The 25787-nt window shown below is 41.2% G+C and overlaps 1 protein-coding gene across 1 annotated transcript; it reads right to left on the reverse strand.

Moving 5' to 3' along the window:
* Nucleotides 1-367: 367 nt before the first annotated feature.
* Nucleotides 368-24984, reverse strand: mtbp (MDM2 binding protein; the record flags this gene model as incomplete). Its single annotated transcript, XM_079164759.1, has 23 exons — nt 368-853; nt 935-1000; nt 1853-1966; nt 3654-3766; nt 4269-4387; nt 4549-4812; nt 4986-5081; nt 5559-5717; nt 5952-6045; nt 7186-7344; nt 8976-9089; nt 10528-10707; nt 11558-11678; nt 11920-11986; nt 12288-12382; nt 18606-18722; nt 21121-21235; nt 22680-22824; nt 23570-23628; nt 23923-24071; nt 24543-24616; nt 24736-24819; nt 24918-24984. 23 exons carry the CDS (start codon nt 24982-24984, stop codon nt 815-817), a joined length of 2610 nt encoding a protein of 869 aa, XP_079020885.1. The 3' UTR covers nt 368-814.
* Between the last annotated feature and the right edge of the window lie 803 nt (nt 24985-25787).

Genomic DNA, 25787 nt, shown 5'->3' on the forward strand with positions numbered 1-25787 from the left:
GAATAACAGCTACCATTCAGACTGGGCCGTTAGTCGTTACACTGATAATATAATACATATTTTTAGAGATTGCACACATACCGTCATATTATTTGTGTACACACACACACACACACACACACACACACACACACACACACACACACACACACACACACACACACACACACACACACACACACACACACACACACACACACACACACACACACACACACAGCCTCAAGTGGTAATCAGGAAGTTACACTGTGCACAAATTAAGAAATAAACACTTTATTGTGTTACAAAGAGTAAAAAGATAAAATATGTACATTCATAAAGCCATGAAATTATTATAGTATTTAGAAACAAAATGAACAAAGTGGGAAAGGATTCAAAATCCTATTTGAAAATAGCTACAAAGAAAAGACAACAGCAACTTGAAGCCAACGTTTGAGCCCTTGTTGCCTCTCAGAGAGCAGAGGGTACGATGTCGATTCTGTCTCAGTGTGTTTCTGTTTTTCTGTTTCAAGGCTCTGGAGCAGTGGGAGTATATCAGAAAGACGAGTGCACAAACACAAACTGAAATAAATAATACATCTAGAAAGAATATATGTCACTAAATGATCATCTTAGTGGAAGACATGATCAAAATAAATAAAAGGATTAAGTTCATTAAAACAGAATTAACGTAACAATTCAAAACTAAATCAGGAAGGCTTAAAATGTAAAAACTCTTAAACACTATTTAATAAAAGGTGGAACCTTCTTTTAGCTGTAATAAAAGAAATCACATAAAAATGAAGTTTTTCTCAGGTATTCTTCAAGACTGTCTTTAATTCTTTGAAGTCTTCTCCAACACCCAGTCAATGACCTACAACAAGAAAACATAACCGTTCAGGTTTAGAAGGACTACAAAGCCAAGCTGAGAACCACTGGTGTCTGGTGGTGTTACCTGTTTAACGTTGCTGCTGGCTGCCTTCTTCATCTCCTCATGCAGACCACGAGATGTCTTCAGATCCTGGGATCAAACAACAGAAGAGGAGGAGATCACTCTGACTGACAGAGTACGGTAAACTCAAGTGGGCTTTACATCATACAAAATCAGATATTTCAGGCCAAAGTTGAACACATTTGAAGTGGGGAGAGGATGTTGGTAGAACAGAGTAGAGAAAAAAAAAAGCAAACTGTAATCAAGTACAGCACATTTACCATAATATCTATAAAATATTGAGCATTTTCATTTTCAGCTACTTTATCCTGCACCACATTTCAGAGGGAAATGAATACATACAAACTATACGGTGAGTTGTATTACATTAAACTACATATGTGTCCATAATCAAAATCAAACACTTTAAACAGGCCAGTGACAAAAGAAGTCAACCGTTTGTTTTTCTTCGGTGTGGTAGCCATTGTCCTATAAACCTGAGGTGCCTGCAGTGTTGCCCAATACTTACAAAAAGAAAAATAGCAAAGGGAAATACCATCTACACAAAAATAGATAGAAATTAAATATATAGCTTCGCCACTACCCAACAGTATGTGAAGTAGATCGAAGTAGCTTTCTTCCAGCACTGTTGGCAACAGTTCTTCCTCAGTGTTTACATTCTATCAAACAAAAAACACCTAACCACAATTTACAAGGAGCCACAAAAGAAAATAGATGGAAATGTGTGTTTTTGGCAAAAATATCAGAAATGGATGTCTTCAAACGGTTCCTATTATTGTTCTAATTTGTTGCGAGGATCTATAACAAAACACAACATATGTTCAAAATTGCAGTACAAGTCCTGGATACAAAGCATACAAATAAAGAAACCGTCAAAAGGGAGGACGGCGCTGACTGCGTGTGGGCAGCAAACAGACTAACCTTGAGATAGAATTTCGAGATATCAAACAGTCTTTTGCCGCAGGCCTCAAAGCACTCGTGCTCGACAGTGATCCCGTGGTGTTTGAGCGCTTTAGCCACTACCTCCTGCAGCATCTGAGGACACAAAAGACAAACACGCTCACAGCTCTATATTAGCATTACTGTGAAAACATCTACTAGTTGTGTTTATTCCCTAACCACCTGACGCTAATCCGGTTCAGAGAAGCTAATTTTAGCACAGCTCCCTTTTTAAAAAAGGAAGGGATGTCAAAATGTCTCGACTTTGGGGGCCGTCCTTGCCTCAGACTTGCGCGGATTTACATTCAGTGTGAGCTTGCAGGTACAAACATACAAATATTTTACTGGTAGCTTTGCCACAGGAAAAAAAAAAACACACAGTCCTGAAATAAATAGATCTGCCTTTAATCTTGTCACAGCGACTGTTCAGAGGAAACACGATAAATGATTGTGAGGAATCATCTGTGCCATTCAGTCTCATGAGGAGAAAGGCAGCTTTTAATCTCTGTCCTGAATAAACTGCGATCATTATTTCTGAGTAGGGCCAACTGTTCTTTCCCATACTTGGGTTTGGATGATAAGCCTGTTTGAATAGTAATCACAAATCAGAACGAGTCAAGGTTGCGATGCAGATTGTGAGCTGTACGTGGGACACAAGTAACAGTGTGTGTGTGTGTGTGTGTGTGTGTGTGTGTGTGTGTGTGTGTGTGCACTCTGTCACATCGCCACGTACATGTTTCTGTCATTGCACACTGTACCCTAAAAATAGGAGAGAAAAGTGTGTGTGTGTGTGTGCGTGTGTGTCTATGGAGGCAGGCAGCAGGTGACGTGATAATGATATAGTTGTAAAGGGATTTTTCTGCGACATTATAACGCAGCCCACACACAGTGATCGTATGCAAAACACAAAATGTTATTCTTTCCTGGAGCTTTTGCACAACTCTCATCTGTAGTAGAAAGACAGTACGTGTACGTGTGTGTGTGTGTGTGTGTGTGTGTGTGTGTGTGTGTGTGTGTGTGTGTGTGTGAGATAGATAGCTACTTTATTAATCCCGCAAGGGGACATTCTTTCGCTACAGCAGCTTTTACAGATAGTGGTGAGTGGGGGAATTACACATTCAGTTGTTAGTAGAAACAGTACAATAGCCTTTTTACAATTCATTGTTAAATGGGTGAATATCACAGGAAAACTATGGTTTATTATCACCTTTACTAACCAAAGTAACTAGAATCTTAGATCGTGTGCGAGTGTGGCAACATCACTAAATAGTGTATTTGTTGTGAACTCTAACAAATTTGCAATAAATTGTTAACTTTTCAGTTTGTCAGGTATGCAATCCAAGGCAAACATTAACCTTAACCAGGTTTGCTGTGAATCACAAACTAGTTGGTATGAGAGAAATGCAGTGTTATGCCGTCGTGGTCAATGTCCGCTCCCAAAGTGCCTCCTAACAAGAAACTTCAACCACCTTACATGAAGGGAAAACGTATTTGTAGTTCATGCATGAACCAAAAATCCACAGTGAGTGCTCTCCATGCTTCCTGCTAGAAATACACCAACAAGTGAGGTCGACACGCTTTGATGAGTCAAAGTTAACAGTTATATCTAGAGAATTTCTATAGCAGGAATATGTTGACTTTAAAATAACACACACACACACACACACACACACACACACACACACACACACACACACACACACACACACACACACACACACACACACACACACACACACACACACACACACACACACACACACACACACACACACTCTCTCACCCTGTTGTGTTTCTGGGAGCGTGACTCTTTGGAAGGATTGTCCTCTGCTTTTTCGTAATGCCTCTTCAGCTCCTGAGGTTTAGGTTTGTCAGCAGGGGGAAGACTCACCAAACCTGGGTCGTAATGTCAGGAACATGAACAACAAGGCATTACAAGTAGAACAAGACTTAATCCTGATCATAATAATATCAATATAAATAAGTAATGATTATATAATGTAGTCAAACTCAAACATGTGTTTATTGGTAGCTTTTTGATGTTATAGTCACATTTCAAAGATATTTTAGGCCTCTAAAATTATTCAATAAAGAATTCTATAAAAGAAAAAGAGTAAATTACTACATATGATGTGTTGATGTTATAAGTATGTATCCTGTTGTGAGAAGAGATGATGGATAAAGTTGTGTTCAATGTTTGTAATGTATAATTTGATATCCTCATACTCGTTGCATGTCGAGGATGTCACTAAACATTTAAGCTGATTTTAAGCTGATGAATTTTACTTAACATTTAAAGCAATGGTGTGCAGATTTTCTCACACACATTTGTCTCACACTACAACAGATTGAGAGTGTTGTTTATTAGACAGTCCGATCATTAATACCGTGCACACACCTGAGGCCGTGGACTGGGATCTGCTCGGCTGTTGACGTAGAGACCTAATGGCAGGGTGTGTCCCACTGCTGCCACTGCTCTGAGAACAGAGGGAGTCACTGCTCTCTGACTTCACCAGCCTGGATCATTCAGACAAAAACATTTAGACACAAACATGGTAAACATTGTTGGTGCAACCCCAAGATCCATCCATCGATGTGTCCATTCATTCATACGCTTTCTTGGTGCTAACCAGGACCAACGTACATCCTCATCATCATCATCGTCGTCGTCATCATACCTCTTGTGAGGATAACCTCCGATAATGTCGGTGTCCCTCGACCTGCGCTTGAGTCGCGCCACATCAGCGTTCTGCAGAGTCTCTCCGTCTGGCACACTTCCTGGTTCTGACATCACAGCAGGGGAGGGGGCGGGGCTGAGGGCGAACGGGAGGGCACAGGGCTCCTTGGAGCAGGTAGTTTGGGTCTCGTATCGAATCAGACGGGACTGGAGTTTTACAAAGGCCTGGTCCCGGTCCAAGGACCGCTGATTGTCCAGGCAGAACCTAAATGAAGAAATACATTTTTATGAATATTAAATTAAAGAAGGAACGGAGACCGATGTGGCTTGTTACTGTCTGAGCGTGTGTTGATCATAATACATTTTTCATAGCTGCCTGTACTATAAAATACCAGTTACTGTAGCTGAACAGTCGCTGCATAGTTTCTAGAAACTTACTCTATGCCGTGGTAGTGGGACACTGAGGCTTTGTTGAAGGGCATCTGGCTAATTCTCCTGGGAGAAAGGTCTGGTGACAACTGAAACGCGTTATTACTGGAGAGAGACAATGAGGAAGAGAGAGAGAGAGAAGAGGTGGGGGACACAAACATAAAAAGTTTATCAAAGAAAATGTTTTTCTCTTCATTGAATCACAAATACAGATTTTGCTGATTACAACACACAGTTAGGACTAACTGATGACTGTTCTGCTCCTTTTTTAACCCAACTCAATAATATTTGTTTGTAGCAGGCTAATGATAGTAATCAAATCCTCATTACGGCCTTATTAACTGTCATTCATAACCATGCTAAAACAACACAGATACTGTCTACCTGAATACAGCATGTGTGTGTTCATTTGTAAATCTGTTATTTTATTAATACGTCTTGTTTCATGATTGTGTGAGCCACTCTCAGCCGGTTGTCTGCTTGTAATCCTGTCGGTCTGTGGCTGCCTCGGTCTACACGACTGTCTCTTTATGTCTTCCTGTGTGAAGGCTCATATGTGTCAGAAAAGATGACTGAACCTACCCTCTATTGATAGCCAGGAGTTGTAGATCCCCAGTGGGCAGGCCATCAGATGTGAAATGTTTTAGAAGTTCTTTGGCGTCCAGTAATGCAGAGGAGCTCTTTTGACTGTCTTTAGGACCCAGCAGACTGTCACTGGAGCCGGGACCTAACAGACCAAATCTGACACACACACACAAAATACACTGTAGATCATAAACAGCATATAAAGAGCACATAACTGTCTCTTAAGGCAGTCGACTCAGCTTTCTGTGGCAAGTTGGCCGGCCTGGCTATGTGGTCTGAAGACGCATTGGGCGGTGTTCCAACGTCATTTATTAATGTTGAGTGTATCTCTGTCACATACGTGCTCCAGTAATAAAGATGAAAAGACAACAAATTAAAACAAAAATGTACCTTCGCTTCTGTCTTCTCCTCTGCAAGTTCTCTATGTTGTGGAGGACACTCCTCTCAGGCCAGTCAGATAGCAGGTGGGAAATGTTCGGAAGACCTACAACGAAGAAACATCAAGGCTCAGCTGGTCGTCCCCAATGATTCATTTAGTAAATTCCCCTTAAGCAAGAGCCAGCATTGCTGAATACGAGTCTCACATGAAACATTTATATTTGTCTGATTGAAAATGTGAGTAGTTAAACTGTCTCCCTCTTCTTCAAAACCTCAATAGGTTGATTTCCATTAAACTGCAGTCACAGGTTGTTTCCCCATTGAGAGGTAACTCTGCAGTATACCGTGCCCCGAAATCTCACACTTCAAAAGAAGCCTTCAAGTCTGAATGGAAGGATTCTTAGTTTTGCAGTATACTGCAAATACTGCTTGGCATTGCTCGAGCAGGTTTACTGACAAGATGACGGTGTTTCATGCACAGAAATGTCCTACGGTTGTAAGTGTGATATATGAAGAGACTGACGCTCTCTGCCAGTGGTTTGAAAGCCCACACAAAGTCATTCACACCTTCAGGGCGCTGCAGAAATGCAAATGCAAAAAGACATTCCTAATGGACTGCAGAAGCAGTTCATTGCTGTAAATAATATTCTCCAGAGCAGAGGGTGGGCAAGGATTATAGAAAAAAAAATACCTGATATGCAACTTATAAAGTGTGTCTCTACGCGTTTCCATCCATCTTCACTTCTCTTATTAGAAGCTTACTGGCTTTACCAAATGGAGAGCTAAATATAGGTAAATGGTACAAAATATGAAATCGGGAGGACACACACAAAGACGAGGCCGTTATGTGGACTGTTGGAGAGAATTAGACGAGTTCCAATACAAATACACAAGCTGAGGCAAATCTAGTCACATAGGTCGATGCCCAAGACTCACAAGAAAATAGTTTGTATCTAGTTCTGCTTGTTAACGTACCACTCCATAAAGGTAACACAACAAAATTAGATCATCTGTTTAAATGCTCTGACAGCATGCTAGCAATGAGGATAACCATCCTGGAATAATAGGAGAACACTACCGAGACAGAATAGGGAAGTTGTTCTTCACATTCTGCCTCCACAATAACAACTTAAAAAAAGAAAGTGTTATTTATGAACAGAGCATTTCCCAGGGTGGTGTAGGAGGAGGTGGTCTGTGAGCGGTAGGAGTTTCATTGCGTCTACCGCAGCTCTGGATGGATCCATACCCGAGCTGTTGGCGGCTGTGCTCTCCTCCTCGTCTGTCAGACAGGTGGCAGCAGAGGGCAGAGTGGAGTCAGTCATCTTCAGATACTGCTCCCTGGCCAGACTCAGAATGACCTTCAAGTCATTGACGGGTATTGCGGTTGACGCTTCTCCTTTTTGTCCTAGACACACAAACGGACACTGGGTTTAATCTTGGCAACATTTCAAATTTAGGTTTTGACTTTTTTTGGTTTCTCGCCGCACTAAACTTCTGAATTTCACTACTACTCAACACCAGACTAGTTTTTTCCCTCGACTACACCAAACTCCAAAGATCTATGTGATGAAACGGAGACTCTCTTGCTTTAATTAGGGGAGATAAGTCTACTCTCTGATGTAGCCCCAAGAAATGTATATCTATCTATGCAACTGTCAAATTGCATCGTTTTGTAAAATTCATTAGTAATTATTCATCGTCTTGAGTATTTTTTTGCCTGACATCCGACGGAATTGTTGAAATCGGTGGAGTGGGCGGATTCAAAGGTCGGAACCCAGCCAACTATTTCTTGTCACCAAAACCTGCAGAGTGCCACGGGTGTGAAGGGGCACGTTTAAAAAAAGGGCTCACGTTACATTATAAACGGTTAAGAGTTAGATAACCAGTGAAATTGAAAGAAGAAGTCCTCAGCACGCACAAGCATCAGCTTGAATACTCATCACATGCAGAGACACAGACTGATTACAGCCTGTGAGACAAAAGACAGACCCATGATGGTGCACACTCACGTTTCACATAATCAGAAATAACTTCAGTATAACACTTCTAACTTTTGCCACTCATGAGGACACGCCTTTTCCCAATTTAATGCCAAGTCAGAATACATTGCAATGGATTTCATTAAGGTCTCTGGTCTCTCAGGGCTCTTCATTCCGCTCACGGCCTTTTCAAAAGAACAGCCCTATTGCTTTTCCTGAAGTTGAAGAATTTCACTCCACTTCGTTTAATCTGGCTCCACTCTACTGGTGTTTCGCTATCTTCTCCTGCCAAGGGGACATAATGTGTGTCTGTAAAATAATGATATTTCAACGGAGCGTTTCTGTGCACCAGCCTGTGCTGAGGGCTGGTGAGAGCTCAAACTGAAAACAGTTCAGGAAGCTCCGATGTGCCCCGACAGTTGATGCACTCAAGAAGAAGCACACACTCTGAAGACTGCCACTGCAATTTTTTCTAATTTCTTATACGAGCAACATTACAAAACCCAAAAGACGTTCAATTTATTATGATATAAAATAGAGAAAACGCAGCAAATCTTCACATATAAGAAGAACCAGCAAGGGTATGACTTTTTCATTTAAAAAATAACTGAAATGATTAATGAATTATTAAAATAGTTGCAAATTTGTCGTTTGTACGGTTAATCAATTCATTCTTTCAGCTCTTATAACTTTATGGAATGAGATGAATCTGTGTTTTGAAGATCTTATAAACTGTTTTTGAAGATATGAGCCATGCAGCAAATGGTTTGAACCTCCTCCACTGTTCTGTGAGAGGTTGCTTCCCCATCCTGCTTGGGGGCATGGACGGTTGATTGACATATCTTAGAGAACTCAAGGTGCTGTTCTTGGATATTATCATCCATTAGCATGAAAGCATTTTAAAAATTTGCATTGGTAGCACGAAAACACAACAAAAGTGATGATGAAATCCGTTCGACTTCAACAGTGTGCTGTATTTTCTGACTTCCACACCACCTACTTCTTATTCCCAGCATTACAGTGTATTCTGGGATTTGTTTTAAAAAGTAGAACTTACTGAGATATTCTTTGAGTACCAGTGTCTGGACCCGGGTCACCTTCTTCTCTCTCTTCAGCAGGCCGGTTCCTTGAAGACAGGGAAGAGGGTAGAAGATGCTGCCGGCAGCGCCTCCTGGTCAATGAGAGACAAACGGTGAATGAAAAATCTGCTAAACCGCAACTGTGTATTCATTTGGGGAGGACTTTGCAGAATGTTTTGATATTTCTCGAGTGGGATCGGAGGAGGTAACGGAGAGTTCAAGGGCTGCTCCAACGATTTTGCTGAAAAAAGGTCAGTTCACTTGGCAGAAAACCAAGAAATACTTGGCAGAAAACTCGTCATGTCTCTAAGAAATGTGCAAAACGAAACAAAAAAAAATATCACTATTGGGAGGAATTATGAATTTTCATTCATTGCAGCCTCGTTTAAGGCATCATAAGGTCAAAAGGTGGGGACCACAGAATGAGTCAACAACAACAGATAACGCTACTGCTGCTCCAATACTTTGTAGTAAACATATGGTTCATTAATTAAATCTGTCACTGCTTTGTTGGCCAAAGAGACTTGAAACGTTATGCTAGAAAAGGTCACAAATATATTGAGTATTTAATGCTTTTTTGTTCTGGTGCAACAACCCTCAGGTATGCATTTTAAGACTTTCATTTTTATTCAAAACGTTGCCGTCATTGAAGCAGTTAGGGCACCTTTCATAGGCTTGCTCTGCATTTAAAAGAATTTCAAAAAATGTCTCCTGAAGGTTGCATAAAATGTTAACAACAGTGGAAACTCTCGGGAGGAAACACCAAACCCGGTCTCTTGAATAACATATAAAGCCCCAAGAACAATGAAGGACTTTCATCCGGAGAGAAGAGAAGTTTAGAGAACAAAACACACAACAGTTTGAGATTCGCGTGTCTCTGTCCTTCTAGTCCACCATAACTAGCCACGGCTTTTAGCCACGGCTCCTCATCTCTCTCTCTCTCTCTCTCTCTCTGTCAATCCATATGTCTCTTCAACACCCTTTCTCACTTCTGTTCTCTTTGATTGACTGTTTGAAAGGAGCAGTCCAATGCTGTGAGAGAGGAGAGGAGGAGAACCAGTGGGGATAATACAAGCTAGCCTGATGAACAATGGCCGCCCCTCATTCTGTCAATGAGGCCAGAAGGGCTTCTACTCCAACCAAGCTGAGGAGCTGCTTTAAGAGACACCGGACACTTGAAAGGCTTCAAGTGTAACAAATTACTGCTAAATGTTCCCCAAATCTCCAAATGTTTTTCAAACTGAGGTTTAAAACCCATCAGCAATTTGTACTGCTTCTTCCTAGAGTCATCAAGTTTTCTTCACTATCAAAGTAATCCGTGATATTCGTCTGTACATCCATGGGTACGTAGCAAACAGGGACTAAAAATCGCTGATTTGGCATTATTTTAATGGTGCAAAATAATAAATGTTCACTCTATCAGACAGACCCAAGATGCTGCAATTAAAGTTTTTAGCAATTAAAGTGACAAGAAAACAATCACAGTGACACACACACACACTCCTCTACGAACATGCTAACGTAATATACCTGATGATGACAGAGACTTCTCTCTCAGCAGCCCTGAGACGGTTGCCATGGCTGCCGCTCCATTGATCTGACTGTCTGAGTGCAACATCCTGACCCTGCAGCCTCCAAACGCGACGTCCTCCGAGCCCTGGACCAGGAGGAGGTAGTGAGCACTCTCACCTTTCAGCTCTACGTCAGGCACTGCAGGGTACCCACAGAAAGAGAGAGATGTTGTATTACGGTTATTTATTGCTTTGACCCCTGCTGCACACTCCATATGATTTCTAAATCCTAATTTGTCTTATAGCTGGTAATAATTGTATGTATTTATAAATATTTCATCCATATAATTCTCATTAAAAGGTCCAGTGTGTAGTATTTAGGGGTATTTATTGGCAGAACAGGAATAATATTCATGTTTAATCAACTGAAACTAAGACTCGTCGTGTTTTCGTTACCTTAGACTGAGCCCCCCCCCCCATATCCACACGGGGAGCGGGTCCTCTTCACAGAGACGGCCATGTTGCACCGCCATGTTTCTACGGTAGCCCAGAGCGGACAACCAAAACCACTGGCTCTAGAGAGTGCCTTTAGCGTTAACTGACCCGAAGGCCACCGTAGATTCTCTACACGCTGAGCGAGGTGAGGGTTTTCAGTTGGTTGAATTCTGCAACGTCACCGCTAGATGCAAATAAATGCCTACACACTGGACTTCTCAGGTATCTTACTCTAAAAACTGTTGATCAAGCGTTTTGTATATCCCTGCAGTCCAATTCTTATATTCATTGTTTACCATTTGCTACAGCAATCCAAATTCCTCAAGGGTATGCTATACCAGTAAATATCGTCTTGTGAATTTTCTTGTGGTGCTCTCCAAATTGATTCAGTCCTACATCCAAGACCGCTTCCCCAACGGAGGGTTTTATTATCTATATCCGTATATTCCTAGTTACCAATTTATTTCCCCACAGGAGGTGAAATGGCTCCTCTCTGTTGTTGCCAAACAGTCATCCATTTAACAAGGCAATGAAAAAAAGAACAACCGTCTTACAGTCGGGTAAGGACTTTGGTCTCCTGGCTACAGACTCTCTCCAGCGCTGCGAGCTGAGCTGACTGGCTGCGTGCTGAGCAATGGGGGTGATTATACAGGACATGCTGAACAACGCTCCGACCTAGACGTAGAAACATGGTGGATAAACATACACACTCACAAATCAAAGAGAAGATGCATGTTTTAGGCATTTTCTCCTGTATGTCCTATCTACATGTACACACATTTGACTGGGGACTGAAGTAAACAAGCAGGAATTTAAGTTTGAATGCAATTAATTAAGTTATTTACTTCATTAGGAGAAGTTATATGACTTTTTCCAGTATTTTTACATATAAAAGGAACACTTTAGAGGGCGATACCTTTCCACGCAGCGACTTCAACTGGTCCAACAGAAGTTTAGCTTTCATCGACTTCCCAGACGTGCTTCTGTTTGTTGGTGGTGAAGGAACAATACAACACAGGGGAGACGGTGTTACCAACCTGGATGAGACTGGATCATCCTTAGAGGGCTGCAGTAAAAACAGTAGACGCTGCATTTTGTGACCTGTATTCAAATCGGGTAATCTCAAGTGCATCAAAAGCTATACGCCAGGAAAAACTGTTTGCATCTAGAAAAGTGGGTTCAGCTAAAAGTGGATTGATGTAGACATGATGCTTTGTTTTTGAAGAAACACACACACACACACACACACACACACACACACACACACACCAGAAATAAGGATACAGTTCAAACTGGGTTGTGGACATCAGAAAGCTGGGCAGGTCTGACAGATTAACCATCTGAACCAAATCTAAAACTGGTGCGTAGTAATGGAAGACCTGCAAAGACAGAACAGACAGGTGGAGGAGGAGAGGAAGAGAGAAATAAGGAAACAAACATTACATTACAGTCATTTAGCAGACGCTTTTATCCAAAGCGACTTACAATAAGTGTATTCAACATCGGTATTCAAGAGAACTACTAGTCACCAGAAGTCATAAGTGCATCTCCTTTGCTCTGGTTTATGCTCTTAGATACTTGTTTAGCAAACGTACAGTGCAGAAACAAACACATACAACAAGTGCAACAAACTAATACTTTAAACAAACACAGAGAAGAGGATGAAGAATAAACAGGGTTATCTTATCACACAGACAGCATCTAAAAACCACTGTAGTTTGTGAGGCAACAGCTTAAGGAGTTGGAGAGCATCCAGCAGTTGAAAGACTAAGATACTACTGAAGTGTCCTTGAGCAAGACACTCAACCGTAACCAGCTCAGAGGTGATGCTGTATAACCGACCTCGGATCTGATCTTCCTTGGTTCCAAATCTGGATTTGGACTTCCAGTGGAAATGTCAGCAAAATAATATTATGGTGCATCCAGACAGAAAGGAAGAAAACAGATGTTCACGCAGAGACAGAGCACAGTACTGTAGAACTACCTAAATACTACCACACTTATTTTCATTATCAATTCATCCATCCATTTTTTGACTAATTGTTTGGTTGTCAGAACATTTTAGAAAAAGTTCCATCGCAAGTGCCAATCGCTAAAGATGACGTCTTCAAATGTCTTGTTCACAAAGATTATCCGTTTACACCGATTTTAAAAAGGAGAAAATTACTTCAAAAAAAGATTCATCCAAAATGTTGTTGATGAACTTACTGCTGACTAACTAACCGATTAATTGACTAATCATTTTAGAGTTACATAACACTTTAAAACATAAACCATCTTAGCACTATGGGTGGGGCCAAAGGCGATATATGTAAGAATTACGAATCTGAACGGAGTCACAATAATAAATTGTGTCTCACATCATTGTGTGATCAGTTATAGAGTGTTATTATGTGTACAACATATATTTACACGTTTGAGATATAAATGGCAACCAACCCAAGCCTAGTAATTGTATTTATGTTACAGGTAGAATCTTTTGAACTTGTCATTCTTAAAGTCACGAGTAAATGCTCATTTTAGTCTTTAGGGTTTGCATTTGTGCGTTTACATTATTGCAATTAGTCGATATGACTTGTCAAATAAATAAACTCCTTAATCTCATCCACGCCATCTTTTGCCACACCGCCTGTATTAGTGCACAGCTGACTGTAGCAGACTCTGAAATTAGCAACACTATGAACTGTACGAGAATCAATCGTGATCTACCTAAAGACTCACTGCCGGACCAAACACAGAATATCTTCGGTTTTCTCTCAGGAGCCCATCAGTTACCTTACACAATGTAGCTCACATTTAAAAAAAAAACATAGACCTACATCTTAACAATCTGCAGCTGTCCTACTTATCTAATGAGCTCATTAGGTTACGAGGAAATCCATAATATAGAAATCATTTGTCACATGGAAGAACAGGACATTTGCATATAGAAAACTACAAGAATACCAAGGAAAGCCTGAAATCTCATAATTTATTGATCTGGATCAAAGAATGACGGGCTGACCTATTTCTGATAGACTCTTATAGATTAAGAGCAGACCGAGATTTTAATGAACCTGGGTCGAATTCACAGTCTTGCTCGCAAGATGGTAAAGTTTATTACTCATTTGTTCAACCAGCTGAAGAGGAAGACTAACGCAGTGGCCTCCAATAACAAACTATCCTCATTACTGGAAGCTGTCCTTGTATTTGTAATTGTTTCAAATTGCATATGCCTGTAGTTAAAATGTTTTTTGTACTTTTCAACATGACTCTGGGTGATTCAACATGCAACAGGGTTCGGCTTTTGCAGGCGCATTGCATATTATTCCCATCCTTAAGTACATAGATTGCTGTAATCTTGTCCCCTGTGAATAGCCGAGCAGTGTTCAACAGTAAATGCTCTTCAGGAGCAGCACGTTGTGATTTCATATTGTGTAGCAGTCCTCCACGTGTAACCGGGTGCTGTGAAGGCACAGAAGCAGTCACTGACCACCACTGGTGCTATACAATAGAAATCACTTACAGTACATGTACACCTAACATGAGTAAATTTAGCCATTAACAAGTACTCGTTGGTATGTTGCAACTAACAAAATAGCTGACCAGCTGATGTCTGACTTTCACCGGGGGATAAAGGGTTTAGGAAAGGAGGAAGTGCGGAAGTTTGAGAGCAAATTTTGTGCCCAGTAGTCTATTTAAATCCAAAAAAGAAAGTGCGATGTGAATGCCCTTTCCCTTCCCTTGACAAACAGGGTTGAGGCACTTTTAAAAAGGACAGAGAGCGAGAGAGAGAGAGACTAAATGTCACCATTTGAATACGCTATAGGGCAGCTGAATCTGTGTAGGAGAACATTCACCATTAATAAAAAGCTTTTCTGATAAACAGCTCGCTGGAGAATTAAGTAAAGAGAATAAAAAAAGTTGACTGTGACGTGATTAAGAGAAATGTCCTCCACTTGATTTGAAAATGTGTAGAGTGAGAGTATAATTACTTTTGGAGCAACCTCTCCTTGACTGCACATTTTATAAAAATCACTTTTTCACTTGGACTCAATTTCCAGCCTTCTGAGTATGATTGTAGAATAATCGCCTCGTTAGATTGTAGAATAACAACTTGTATCCTGTAACAAGGAAAGTGCCCATTCTTCCAATATCTGTGGGTGTACTAGCTCATTCTGCGCAGTGCTGACAATCAATGAGCAGGACATCAGTGTGATGAAGTACCTTGATTTGACAAGTATTTCATCTACTCAGACAGATTCTCACCTCAATATTTTGTCAATAAACATCGTCGTTATTGTATTTACTATCTTTATATCATGATATATGTCGATATCGCAGCATAAAAATGACTGCGATCGAACATTTTATCCATATAATAGACAACAGTACAAGTATGCGACATAAGCAAGCCTACACTTCATACTCTATTTTATAAATCACGCAGTAAACACACACTTTGGGTTTGGTGCTCACACAGCGCAGTGTGGCCTCCCTCCCCACAGTGTGTGTGTGTGTTAGTAATTAACACAACAGTTATTCCTGACAGTGTGGAGGCCTAATAGTTTTTGTCGGAGCATAGTTTAGATTTTACAGTCAGTTATCCCAGCAGAGTGGCGATGTGATAGTCTTGTTGTCCTCAGAGGGTTGTTTATATTGTGTGCCAAGACAATCACCGCCATCTGCTTCTCTGTACACAGATCTAATGAGATCACACATCCGGCGCACACAAACACACCGGCTCACTCTCCACAGACGTGTAAACGGGTAGCATGCACAAACACACACCTCAACTGTGGCACTCTGCTGTGTTAACTGAATAATGAGCGCGCACACACACACACACCCACACACACACACACAAGACATAAACATGCTATCTGGTGCCAGACACAAACTCACAAAGCAGACAATGGTTAGGATAAACACAACACACACATATTGGAAATCATAAAACTTACAAAAGCCACTCTGTATCACTACTCCTGTCTGAAGAGCTAATTATTATCAGTATTTCTTTAGTGTGTACAACAGACATCCTTTAAGCCAACTGCCCTTGATGCTAATGCTATAAATGCTAATAAAGGCCGTGTGTGTGTGTGTGCGTGTGCGTGTGTGTGTGTGTGTGTGTGCCATTAGACCCCATATCAGGTTATAACTTCTGAGGCAGAGCTTCTGTGTGGTTTTATTGTTATGGATGATAATCTACACGAGACTCATTACAGAACTATACTAACTGTTACAAAAGACCTTGCCTCACACAGAGCACACTCTGGACACAAATACACAGCTTTTACACTGCACACAACCAGCACACAACCTCTTCTCCAAAGAACACACTCTCAGATTATAACAGATTACATGCTGGAACAGTTAGCATTTGGGTTTTAGTGCTTCTGCTCTTATAGGGTAAAAAGCTCTTCATGTTATTCATCTCCGATGGTGGATGCTTCAGTGGCAAAATAAAAAATGCAGTTATAACCAAAACTATTTCAATGTATTTCCTAGATTAGAGAAAAAAAAAATCACCCATTGTTATATAATAATAACTGTATGTTACAATGTTCATCATGTTTAGAGCTCACACAATTAGTTGACTAGCTGAGTTGTCAATCACCCTCAGCAGTGGTGCTTTGAGCTAAATGCTATCGTCAGCATGCTAACATGCTCACAATGACAATGCTAACACGCTGACGTTGAGCAGGTAATGTTTACCAGTAAATACCAACTATGACAGTAACTGAGTGTGTGTTCCAGTACTCATACTACTGTACTATTTAGTATGCCAGAAAAAGCCCCAATACATAATATGTTTAAGTTTTGACTTCTTATAATAATAGTTATAATTATTTGTTGCTGCATTTAAATACGGTTACACTTGAATTTTAATTCCTCTTAATTTTGAAGCTTTCTTAGCAAGCTGCTGGAGCACGATTTATTATTTTAATAATAACAATTCAGTAAATGTATATCCATGTAATCATTTGTTACATTACACAACACTGGTATCGGTTCTCTGCAACGGCCAATACCCAAAGCCCAGGTATCAATATCCAGAAAGATTAAAGTTGGATCGATGCATCCCCTAAAAAAAACATGTACTGCAAACAGGTCATATGAATCACTTACTATCTAAAGTGTTACATGAACATTAACTGAGGCTACAACATCGGGCGGATAGAGATATCACTGCGAGCTGACAGATAACTCTAGTTTCCCAGCCAGCGATTCATATCCCCTCAAGACAAATACCTCTGAACCGCTCCATTAAAGGTGTGGAGTACCAAATCTGACAAAAAAAAAGAAAAAAAGCTGATCACTGAAAAGTGAACGATGCAGCTGAAGGTTGTCGCATGAAGTATATATAAACTCTGGCGAGAGATTGATGGATAAAAGATGAGGCTGTAGGGAAAGAACTTGTGACTGCAGCAGACAGGTTCCCATCAGTTAAACCCTGAAGCATTGGCTCTCTGTGATGAGATGATAAATCTATATTCAATACTGTTTTGTGGCTAAATGGTCATCAAAGGCACAAGAGGTCGGCCCTCATTTGGCAGATAAAATGCATTTGATTCATCCGACTGATGGTCCTTCAGTCACAGGTTCCTCATTGCGATTAAAGGGCAACCAGGAAGTGACCCTGTTGAACTCCTCTCCGTCTGGCCACCAGAAATCATTAGGAGATTGTGCAGCTTATACAACTCTTTAGCTTGGAGGTAAGATGAGGCTTGAACTGGGGTTAAAGGAACAGTTCCTTCCTAAATGTAAATTCAGTCATTATCTCCCCGACATCCTGTCCATCCAAACCTTCCCTAAAGTTTGAAGGAAAACTGACATCCAGGCGTAATTATCTCATCGTCTTCTTTCAAGCTTAATGACCTCAAACGCGTTACATTTCTCTAAACAAGATTTCCTCACTGGCAACGTTTGGACCAAGCGCAGGGCCCACAGCACTCTGGCAGAAGACTCTGCTCGCTGCTGTGATGCAACTGCTGGCACATCAGAGCGTTTCTTTTGTCAAAGAGGAAGAAACAACAAATAATGAGGCGGATATGTTTACATTCATTTCTTACCAAAACACATCGTCTGTATATCTTGAAGTGTAATAAACGTGTTTAAATGAATTTCCTTACTCGTAACAATTTAAATATCTCAAATTGTGCATTGTTAGTATTCATGTTTACATACTAGCTGTCGCCTTCTTCATCACTGCAGTTCTTTGCATCTCGATCAGCTGAATGGTGTGAAACTAGTGGCAGGATGTGAATCACACCGCCTACGCGAGTGTTCATGCACGATACAAACAAACCGGGGAGCAACATTGCTTCATAGCGCCGACGATGTCAACGGAAAGGCTACGTCACTCACTACTGATTGGTTGGGGCGAACGAAATACAAAGCCCTGAAACAAAATGGCTATTCAGTCTCGTTATCAGGCTGTAGCTCTCACACACTTACGCGTTCAAAGACGGGCCACATTCTCAGTGCAGTGGGAACTATTCCCATAAGCTTTTGGTTGTCTGAGGTGTTTTTGAGCTTAGAACAAAGTGGATTAAACAACACCAAAGGTTGGGGGTTGGTGAATAAAGATGTGAGAGGTAGTGAGGACTCAGGACTCACCTCAGACTGCAGTTTGTGGTCCGTCGTGGTGTAGGGAGCTTGCAAGAGGCCGGTCCCCGGTGTGTGATGCAATGGAGAGCGCAGAGAAAAGCCGTCAAAACGGAGCTCCGACACATACTGAGGCAAACACACACACACACAGGAGAGAAAAGGCAAGTTATTGTATTCTGTGATTAACAATGCTACAGTCTATCATGCACTAAGTGTTTGTTCAACACTGAAATAGACATGGTTTGCTTTGTCACGAGGCTGTATAGTTAATGACACGCACGCACGCAGTAGTTGTTTTGTATTGCACAGCTGTAAAGTGGCGGTGGTTGTTCTCAGGCAGGCTCTTATTCCTTTTGGGGATTCTCCTTTGTTCCACTGCTCGCCAACTGTGAAGCGTTTACTGACTGACTCACTTCTGAAAGCAGCAACTTAGAAAAGGTCACTTTTGTGAAGGAGAAGCTGCACGCTTGCCTCAGCACACTCGCAGCTCGGTAGACGGAGCAGAGATGACTGGAGAAAACTTCTGTCAGCCGTGCAATGCTGTTGCCAGTTGACTAGGGCAACAATTCACTGGCCTGCAACTTTACTTTAAAGTAGCAGGCCACAGCTAATGCTGCTATGAACTTATTTCAGAGAAGAACACAAACAGCACTAGATCACTGAACTCAACAAATTCAATCTTAAGTCATTTGAACTTTTTGTCTCCGTTACATGTAAAAGGGCTGCCATAGAAGCTAGATATTGCCAAAATGGAAATTAATATTAACAGAGAATGAGAAAATGAGAAAAGTTCAACTTCAAACTGAAATCTCTGGTCGTACAATGTGTGGCCTCAGAATTACATCAGCTTTATGGATTCATCTCCACAACAAACTATCATACGGTCCGCATCAAACAGACACATTATTCTTATCATTTAAAGGGAATGTTTCTTCAACTTCCAATCTCGCTGGCCTGAAAACCCTTTGAAAATTTATAAATTATTTGACAAACACATTATTTAACATAAGATAACATAAATAACTTCTGAGCAGTTTCAAGATACCTCAGTTGATCAACGATTAAAACACCAACAGGATGAGACAAACTGCAGGACTCCCACTATTGTCTAAAACAGTGATTCTCAACGACCGGGCTGCAAAGATCGTATCTGAAGAACCAATCAAGTATCTCTCCCCTCCCCTCCTGACCTTACTTTACCCATTACACTTGTTTGATCAAGTCCCTCTCCAGTCAGACATGTTTTCCTTGTTGTTAACCCACTGAGATGTTTGAGCATCACTGTGCAGAATGATGTATGAGCAGCGTTTGTTTTCACATTCATCAGCTTTAAATCTCTGCAAATGACTGCAGTGAGCATACACTGACAATAGACTGCAATGATCGAATCAATGATCGAATCTGGAATGAGATGAATCTTTTGAATGAGGGTGACTCACTCCGGTCCACATCCAAACAAGTAGCAAACCCTTGGTCTAAAATATCTTTGTATGTAGAAGAAAATCAACCAAACATACAGAAAAGTAAGAGGACGCTGGTGTTTGCATGACTTTGGCTATATGGAATAGTAAATAAATCGGTAAGGCCTAGATTACATTGTTTTTGTGAAGAGAATGAAGTCGAGTACTGTTAAAGCCGTTCTTTATCATCTAATTGTACTTTTACATTTTAAATTACGAAGACAGTAAAGACCAACGATGCACCTGCATGTCAGTAGCACCATCGGGGTCCTTTAACTACAGGCAGAAGCTGCCCAGAGGCGTTTTCTAACAATTGTCCTTGCTTGAATCCTAAATAATCAATTACAGCAGACTCCTGTCTGCGAAAGGTCTAGTCAATGTGGGGCCGGGCCGGCTCTGCCAGAGCAATGCCAGCCAGGCTGAGCTATTTCCCATGAACCCCTCAGTGACCTCCAGTAATGCCTCCTACCGAGTCAGAAATTCACATAATTCAAAAGAAAATGGACCCAATGCCTTTGTGTGCAGCGCATGAGTAATTCCAGATGAAAAAGATAAAAGAACGCACACTGAGGCCTGAATCAGGTCTCCACCAGTAGCCCTGGCACAGGTGGTTCTTAAGAAAACGCTGTTTCCTCCACCTTCTCTCGCTGAGCCCAGCAAGCTGTGTGCAGAGACTACACGGCTCACAATAAGAAGCCTCGGGCAAGCAGGCAGGTGAGTTCAAGAGAGCCCCGCTTTCTCTCCATGCCCTCTACAGCACATGTCCAGCAAACACACAGAGACTCACACACACACACACACACACACGCACACACACACCTTTTGCTTTCATTGCTGCTATTAAATGATCAGCTACACCTACAGTACTTCAAAACTGTACACAGTACAAACAAAGACTTGCATATTAAGTAAGTAAGTGCTGCACAATGTACAGCTTTGAACTGAATTCATGTTTTCTCCACCTCCTCCATCTTTCTCCGTCAGGCAAAGAGGACAACGGTGGAATAAACTTGGCCTAAAGAACTGCGCCCCGCAGGTTTCCTCCACTCACTTCTGGTCCTCACCTTCTTCTCTCTGATAACCAGGCCGCCCCTCCACAGTTCTCTAGGATCCATACAGGTGTGTAGGTCAGCAGGCTCCACCAGACTGGCACTCAGGTAAGACGCTGCTTTCTGCCACCTGGGCAAAAAAAAAAAAAAAGGACCACTCAATGACGAGCACAGGGGAACTTTAGGAACTTGCATTGATTCCTGTAACTTCTAATCTCCTATACAAGCAAGCACAACAGCAGTTTATTGCTACGGATTTAATGAAGCTATCTTAGCATCAACTGAAATGAGTGCTTCAGAAGAAATGTTCCTCAGATTATTCAAGCATTACTGTAAATTGACTTTGCTCATATTTACTCTTCTAACTCCCCCTAGTGGTAAACTGGGAGCACTTCCAAAATAATTACATCTGCTAATTGATACGATATCACTGCATTTTGGGGTAATCTTTGCAATTTCTCCTTCAGCAATTTCCCCGTTTGGCGCACAAACAACAAACTATTAGTTTTGTGTGTAAAGACCAGCAACAGCTGAGCCTGGAGAGAACGCACTCGTCTGGCCATAGAGTTACCTTAATGGCAGTTAAGGAAAATGTTTGCACATCTTCATTTAGATCAGATAGAATAGTTTACTGATGCATCATGTGAACAGTTTATGCATTCAAGCAGCTGGTGCTGCATAACAAAGCTCAGGACACACCTTGAACCTGTTGATCTACTCGCGTCCCACACCCTGAGTGGTTCTTCATAATCAGGATCTAGTCCTGAAGCTTCTATACGGCTCTATAGCTCAGTGGCAGAGCACTGGTCTTGTAAACCAGGGGTCATGAGTTCAATCCTCATTGGAGCCTTAATTATTATACTATTGACAAATAATCACTTAAATTATTAAAAAAAAGTTGAATATAGTGTTTTCATGACATAACATTTCACTGACTAAAGACACACACAGGGAGGAGGTAGTTCAGCTGTAATTGTGTAATGTTGTAGGAGCTCAATGGAACCAACTACATTGTTTTGTGTTATTAAGGAGAGACATTACAGGAAAAAACAAAATGTTTTGACTGATAAATGATGACATTTTTGGGCAATTTCATTCCATAATTACTTCTTTCAGACCAGAGGAAAGAAAACATCCAAAATATACATTTATTTGTTTAATTTACTACTTTGTCTATATGCGTCTAAATTCGCCAAAAGTTAGCTTTAGATTAAATCAACAAATCAATCAAGCGAGCACACAGCAAATCTGTGACACGTGTAGCTCTGTTATCTACATTTGAGATAAAATAATTAACGGAAAAATAAGAAATTATGATTAACGGAGGAGGAGTGTGACCCAGTCCAGAGTTGTTTCAAATACCGGACTTCTCAGTAAAAAAGAAATGAGAGTCTGACAATGAGTCTTGTGAATGTGTGTGTCTGTGCGTGCGTGTGTGCAGCCCAGTGAATGTACAGGTATCCTGTTGATACAATGACGTTAGGAAGGTTCTTTTGTGTTTGCATATTAGATAAGTTCAAAATGCTTTGTGCAACTCCAGAAGTGTATCGCATGCGTGTTTGTTGTCTGCTCACCCAGTGGTGTGCTGTGTGACGACAGTGATCTTAGCAGCGTGCCAGAGGGACATGTGCTTGAGGGCTCCCAGCAGAGGCAGCAGGTCTTTAACAGGAGGGGACTGCTCGGCAGAGCCCAACACCAGCACATCCAGCAAGGCTTTACCTGTGTGTGTGTGTGTGGGGGGGGGGGGGGGGGGGGGGGGGGGGGCAAACCAAAGAGGAATTCATTCAACATTTTCAGCCTTCTTTCTTTTTTTGTCTCGATAGGATTTCACGAGGGGTCAATAAGAGACCGGTTGTTCTACTGACACTATCTTTGGAATGGACGCTGACTAGGAAATGCTCCTTAAGACAGTGAAGATGAAGTGAAAGCAGATATCACTTCAGGAGGCAGAGAAGTAGTGTCAGAGCAGAAGTAGCCCATCCTCCCAGTGCTGAGTGCATACTCATGGGGTAGAGTAGGCCACCTTTTCTACAAGGCTGCAGCACGCAGATATTCAAAACCCTAATTGCTTGAAATTGGACCGGATCCTTGTCACACAGCTGAGGAGTTACACTTCAGTAAAGAGGTTTTAATTCCTTGTTATTGGAACTCTCACCTGAGACATTGTTTCGTGCAGCAGACGAATATCTTGCTCTGTTGCCCTATAAGTAAACGAGACGTTTGTTGTTCTCCTAATTAGAGATAAATGGAGGAAACTGGCGAGCTGTGATAATGACTACACCCAAAATCATCTGAGAAGTAGTATGTGGAATCATTTTGAATTCAACCCGATGGATTAGAAGACTGTGCCTTCAAAATAATATGAATAAATGTAACATCTTCACTAAACGATAACATGACTCACAACTGCTGAGGAAAGTTCTGTATGAAAAGAAAGTGAGCGCTGTGGATTGGTGGACAGTACCTGGAGGTGGCAGCTTGTCTGACAGTAGATGAAGTCCTTCTGCAGCCTCCTCCAACAGCCTGATCAATAAAGACATTCAGGTCACAAAGACCTGCAAGCCCACTGGACAGCATGTAACACTTTGACTTCTTGAGACATAATATTTACTTATACTGGATAATAAGATTTCCAATTACTCATGAGGAGGGGAATATTCAGTATCATCAATGATTTATTTACTATCTCAGATAAGTTGTTATGAGCTCACATAAGATGATTTACACACAGACCTGCAACACAGAGCGGCAGCGAGCAGAACAAAAACAAGAATACACATCTACATAAAGAACAAGTAAATATCTTCTGACACTCACTCCGTCAGCGACGGCTGATCAGCCTTCTGGTCCGGTGCCTCCTGAGTACTCAGAGAACTGAGACATGAGTCCACAGCAGTGGGCCTCTGCTCTTCACTCTCACTTTTCTGATGGCCTGTGCCCGGCTCCTCCCAGTCCGAGCTGCAAAACTACCAAAACAGGTGACACAGATTCAAGTATGGTGACAGAATTACAGCCTCTTTTCCTTAATCATGGTGTCAATAATGGTACTCCTAATACATTTACTCCTTAAAATGTCATGAGCCCCTTTTATTAGTTGTAGTGTAAGAACAAAGGAATAAAGGAATACTTCCATCAGCATCATTCACATGAGTTCACTTGTCAACATACAAGTGGATGATAAGTGGAGGATAAGTCTAGCAGTGAGAGGGTTTATAGACATTACACTCAACTCTTCATGACAGGAACTCTCCATGTGATTGTCTCATGTATTAAAGTATTTATTCTACTATTTGAACAGCCTTTTCTGATCTATGGATACTTCTTATCTATGGACAGAGAGGCATTTTCCTGCATCACAATTTGAAATAGGCTGTAGACATATATACAGGCACGTGTGCCAAGTTCCTCGCAACATAAACCAGCTTGAATCTTCCAACCTGCGTGAGTCCTTGGCAAGCCTGAACAGCGAAGTACCACCTCTGAACCGATGGGCTGCCACCGAGAGAACAAGCTGTGAAAACACACACACACAGAGAAAAGACAAGAGGTGAGGAAAGTAGTGGAATAACAACAGCTGCCGTGAGGAGGTCAGACAGGCTGCACGATGCCCCATACTGCTTAGCACTGTACCTGGAAACACGGAGATCCCTCTCGCTGATTCCCGAGTGGAGATGTCCACAAGTCTGTCATGCATCTGCTTTACTGGCTCCAGAGCTGTGGACGTTGACAAGTCAGTATAGCCAGGTTTACACTTTATAAGCCACAGGCTAACTAAACCTGGGTTTAGCAGCGTGGACGTTAGCTAAACTTACATGAGTACTCCTCCGCCAGGTCGTCGTCCGTTTGGCTGAAGGATACAACCAACATGTATCGGTCCATGTCATGTACGTATTTGTAATTTCACCATTAATGTTTGCTCGGAGTGAAATGGGAACTGTGAACAACAGTCTTTCGCGCACTGTCAAATTTCCCACCGCTTCTTGTTGTTCTTCTTCTGTAGTCTTTGTGGTGTACCAGCGGTTGTCAAAAGACCACACCGCGCACTACCGCCACCTACTGGACCGAGGCTGAACTACGGCTAGAAACCCCTTTATTCTCAATCCCATTTTAACATGTCATTCGTGGTTTTAAAAACGAATTTAAAAAACATTTATTTTATGTGAAACTCTACAAATTCTCGATCACATAGTTGTCTAAATAATCTTTCTCTCTGAATAGTTGTCCTAAAGGAATTTAAATATGTTAAGGACCAAATTATAACACATTCAAAGTGTAGTAAGGCTATTTTATGGTTTAAACTTTTCAAGCTTTGATGATATTCAGACATTAATCATATCTAAATTAATGTAAAAAAACACAGGCCCACCCTACATTTTGCAGTCTGGTATGGTATCATTTATCAGAAACATGTAAATATACTGTATTCAAAATAATATCACAAATAAAAGGGATATACACAGTATATTCCTTGTTTGCTTGTTTATTAAGTTGGTGACAGGACTTCTTATTGAATTTCATGGTGGCAACTGACCTCTTTTCCAGACTTTTGTATTGTCTTCATGTTAAAGCCTTATAGTATATTTCAGTTTTCTAACACACCAATCAAGTATGGAAGAGAAACACATCCTCTTTAATATTATTGAAAATATTTGTTTTTCTATTCTTAAATTACTAGAAAAATA

This window comes from Pholis gunnellus (genome assembly GCF_910591455.1).
Source record: "Pholis gunnellus genome assembly, chromosome: 8".
In the NCBI taxonomy this organism is placed as follows: domain Eukaryota; kingdom Metazoa; phylum Chordata; class Actinopteri; order Perciformes; family Pholidae; genus Pholis; species Pholis gunnellus.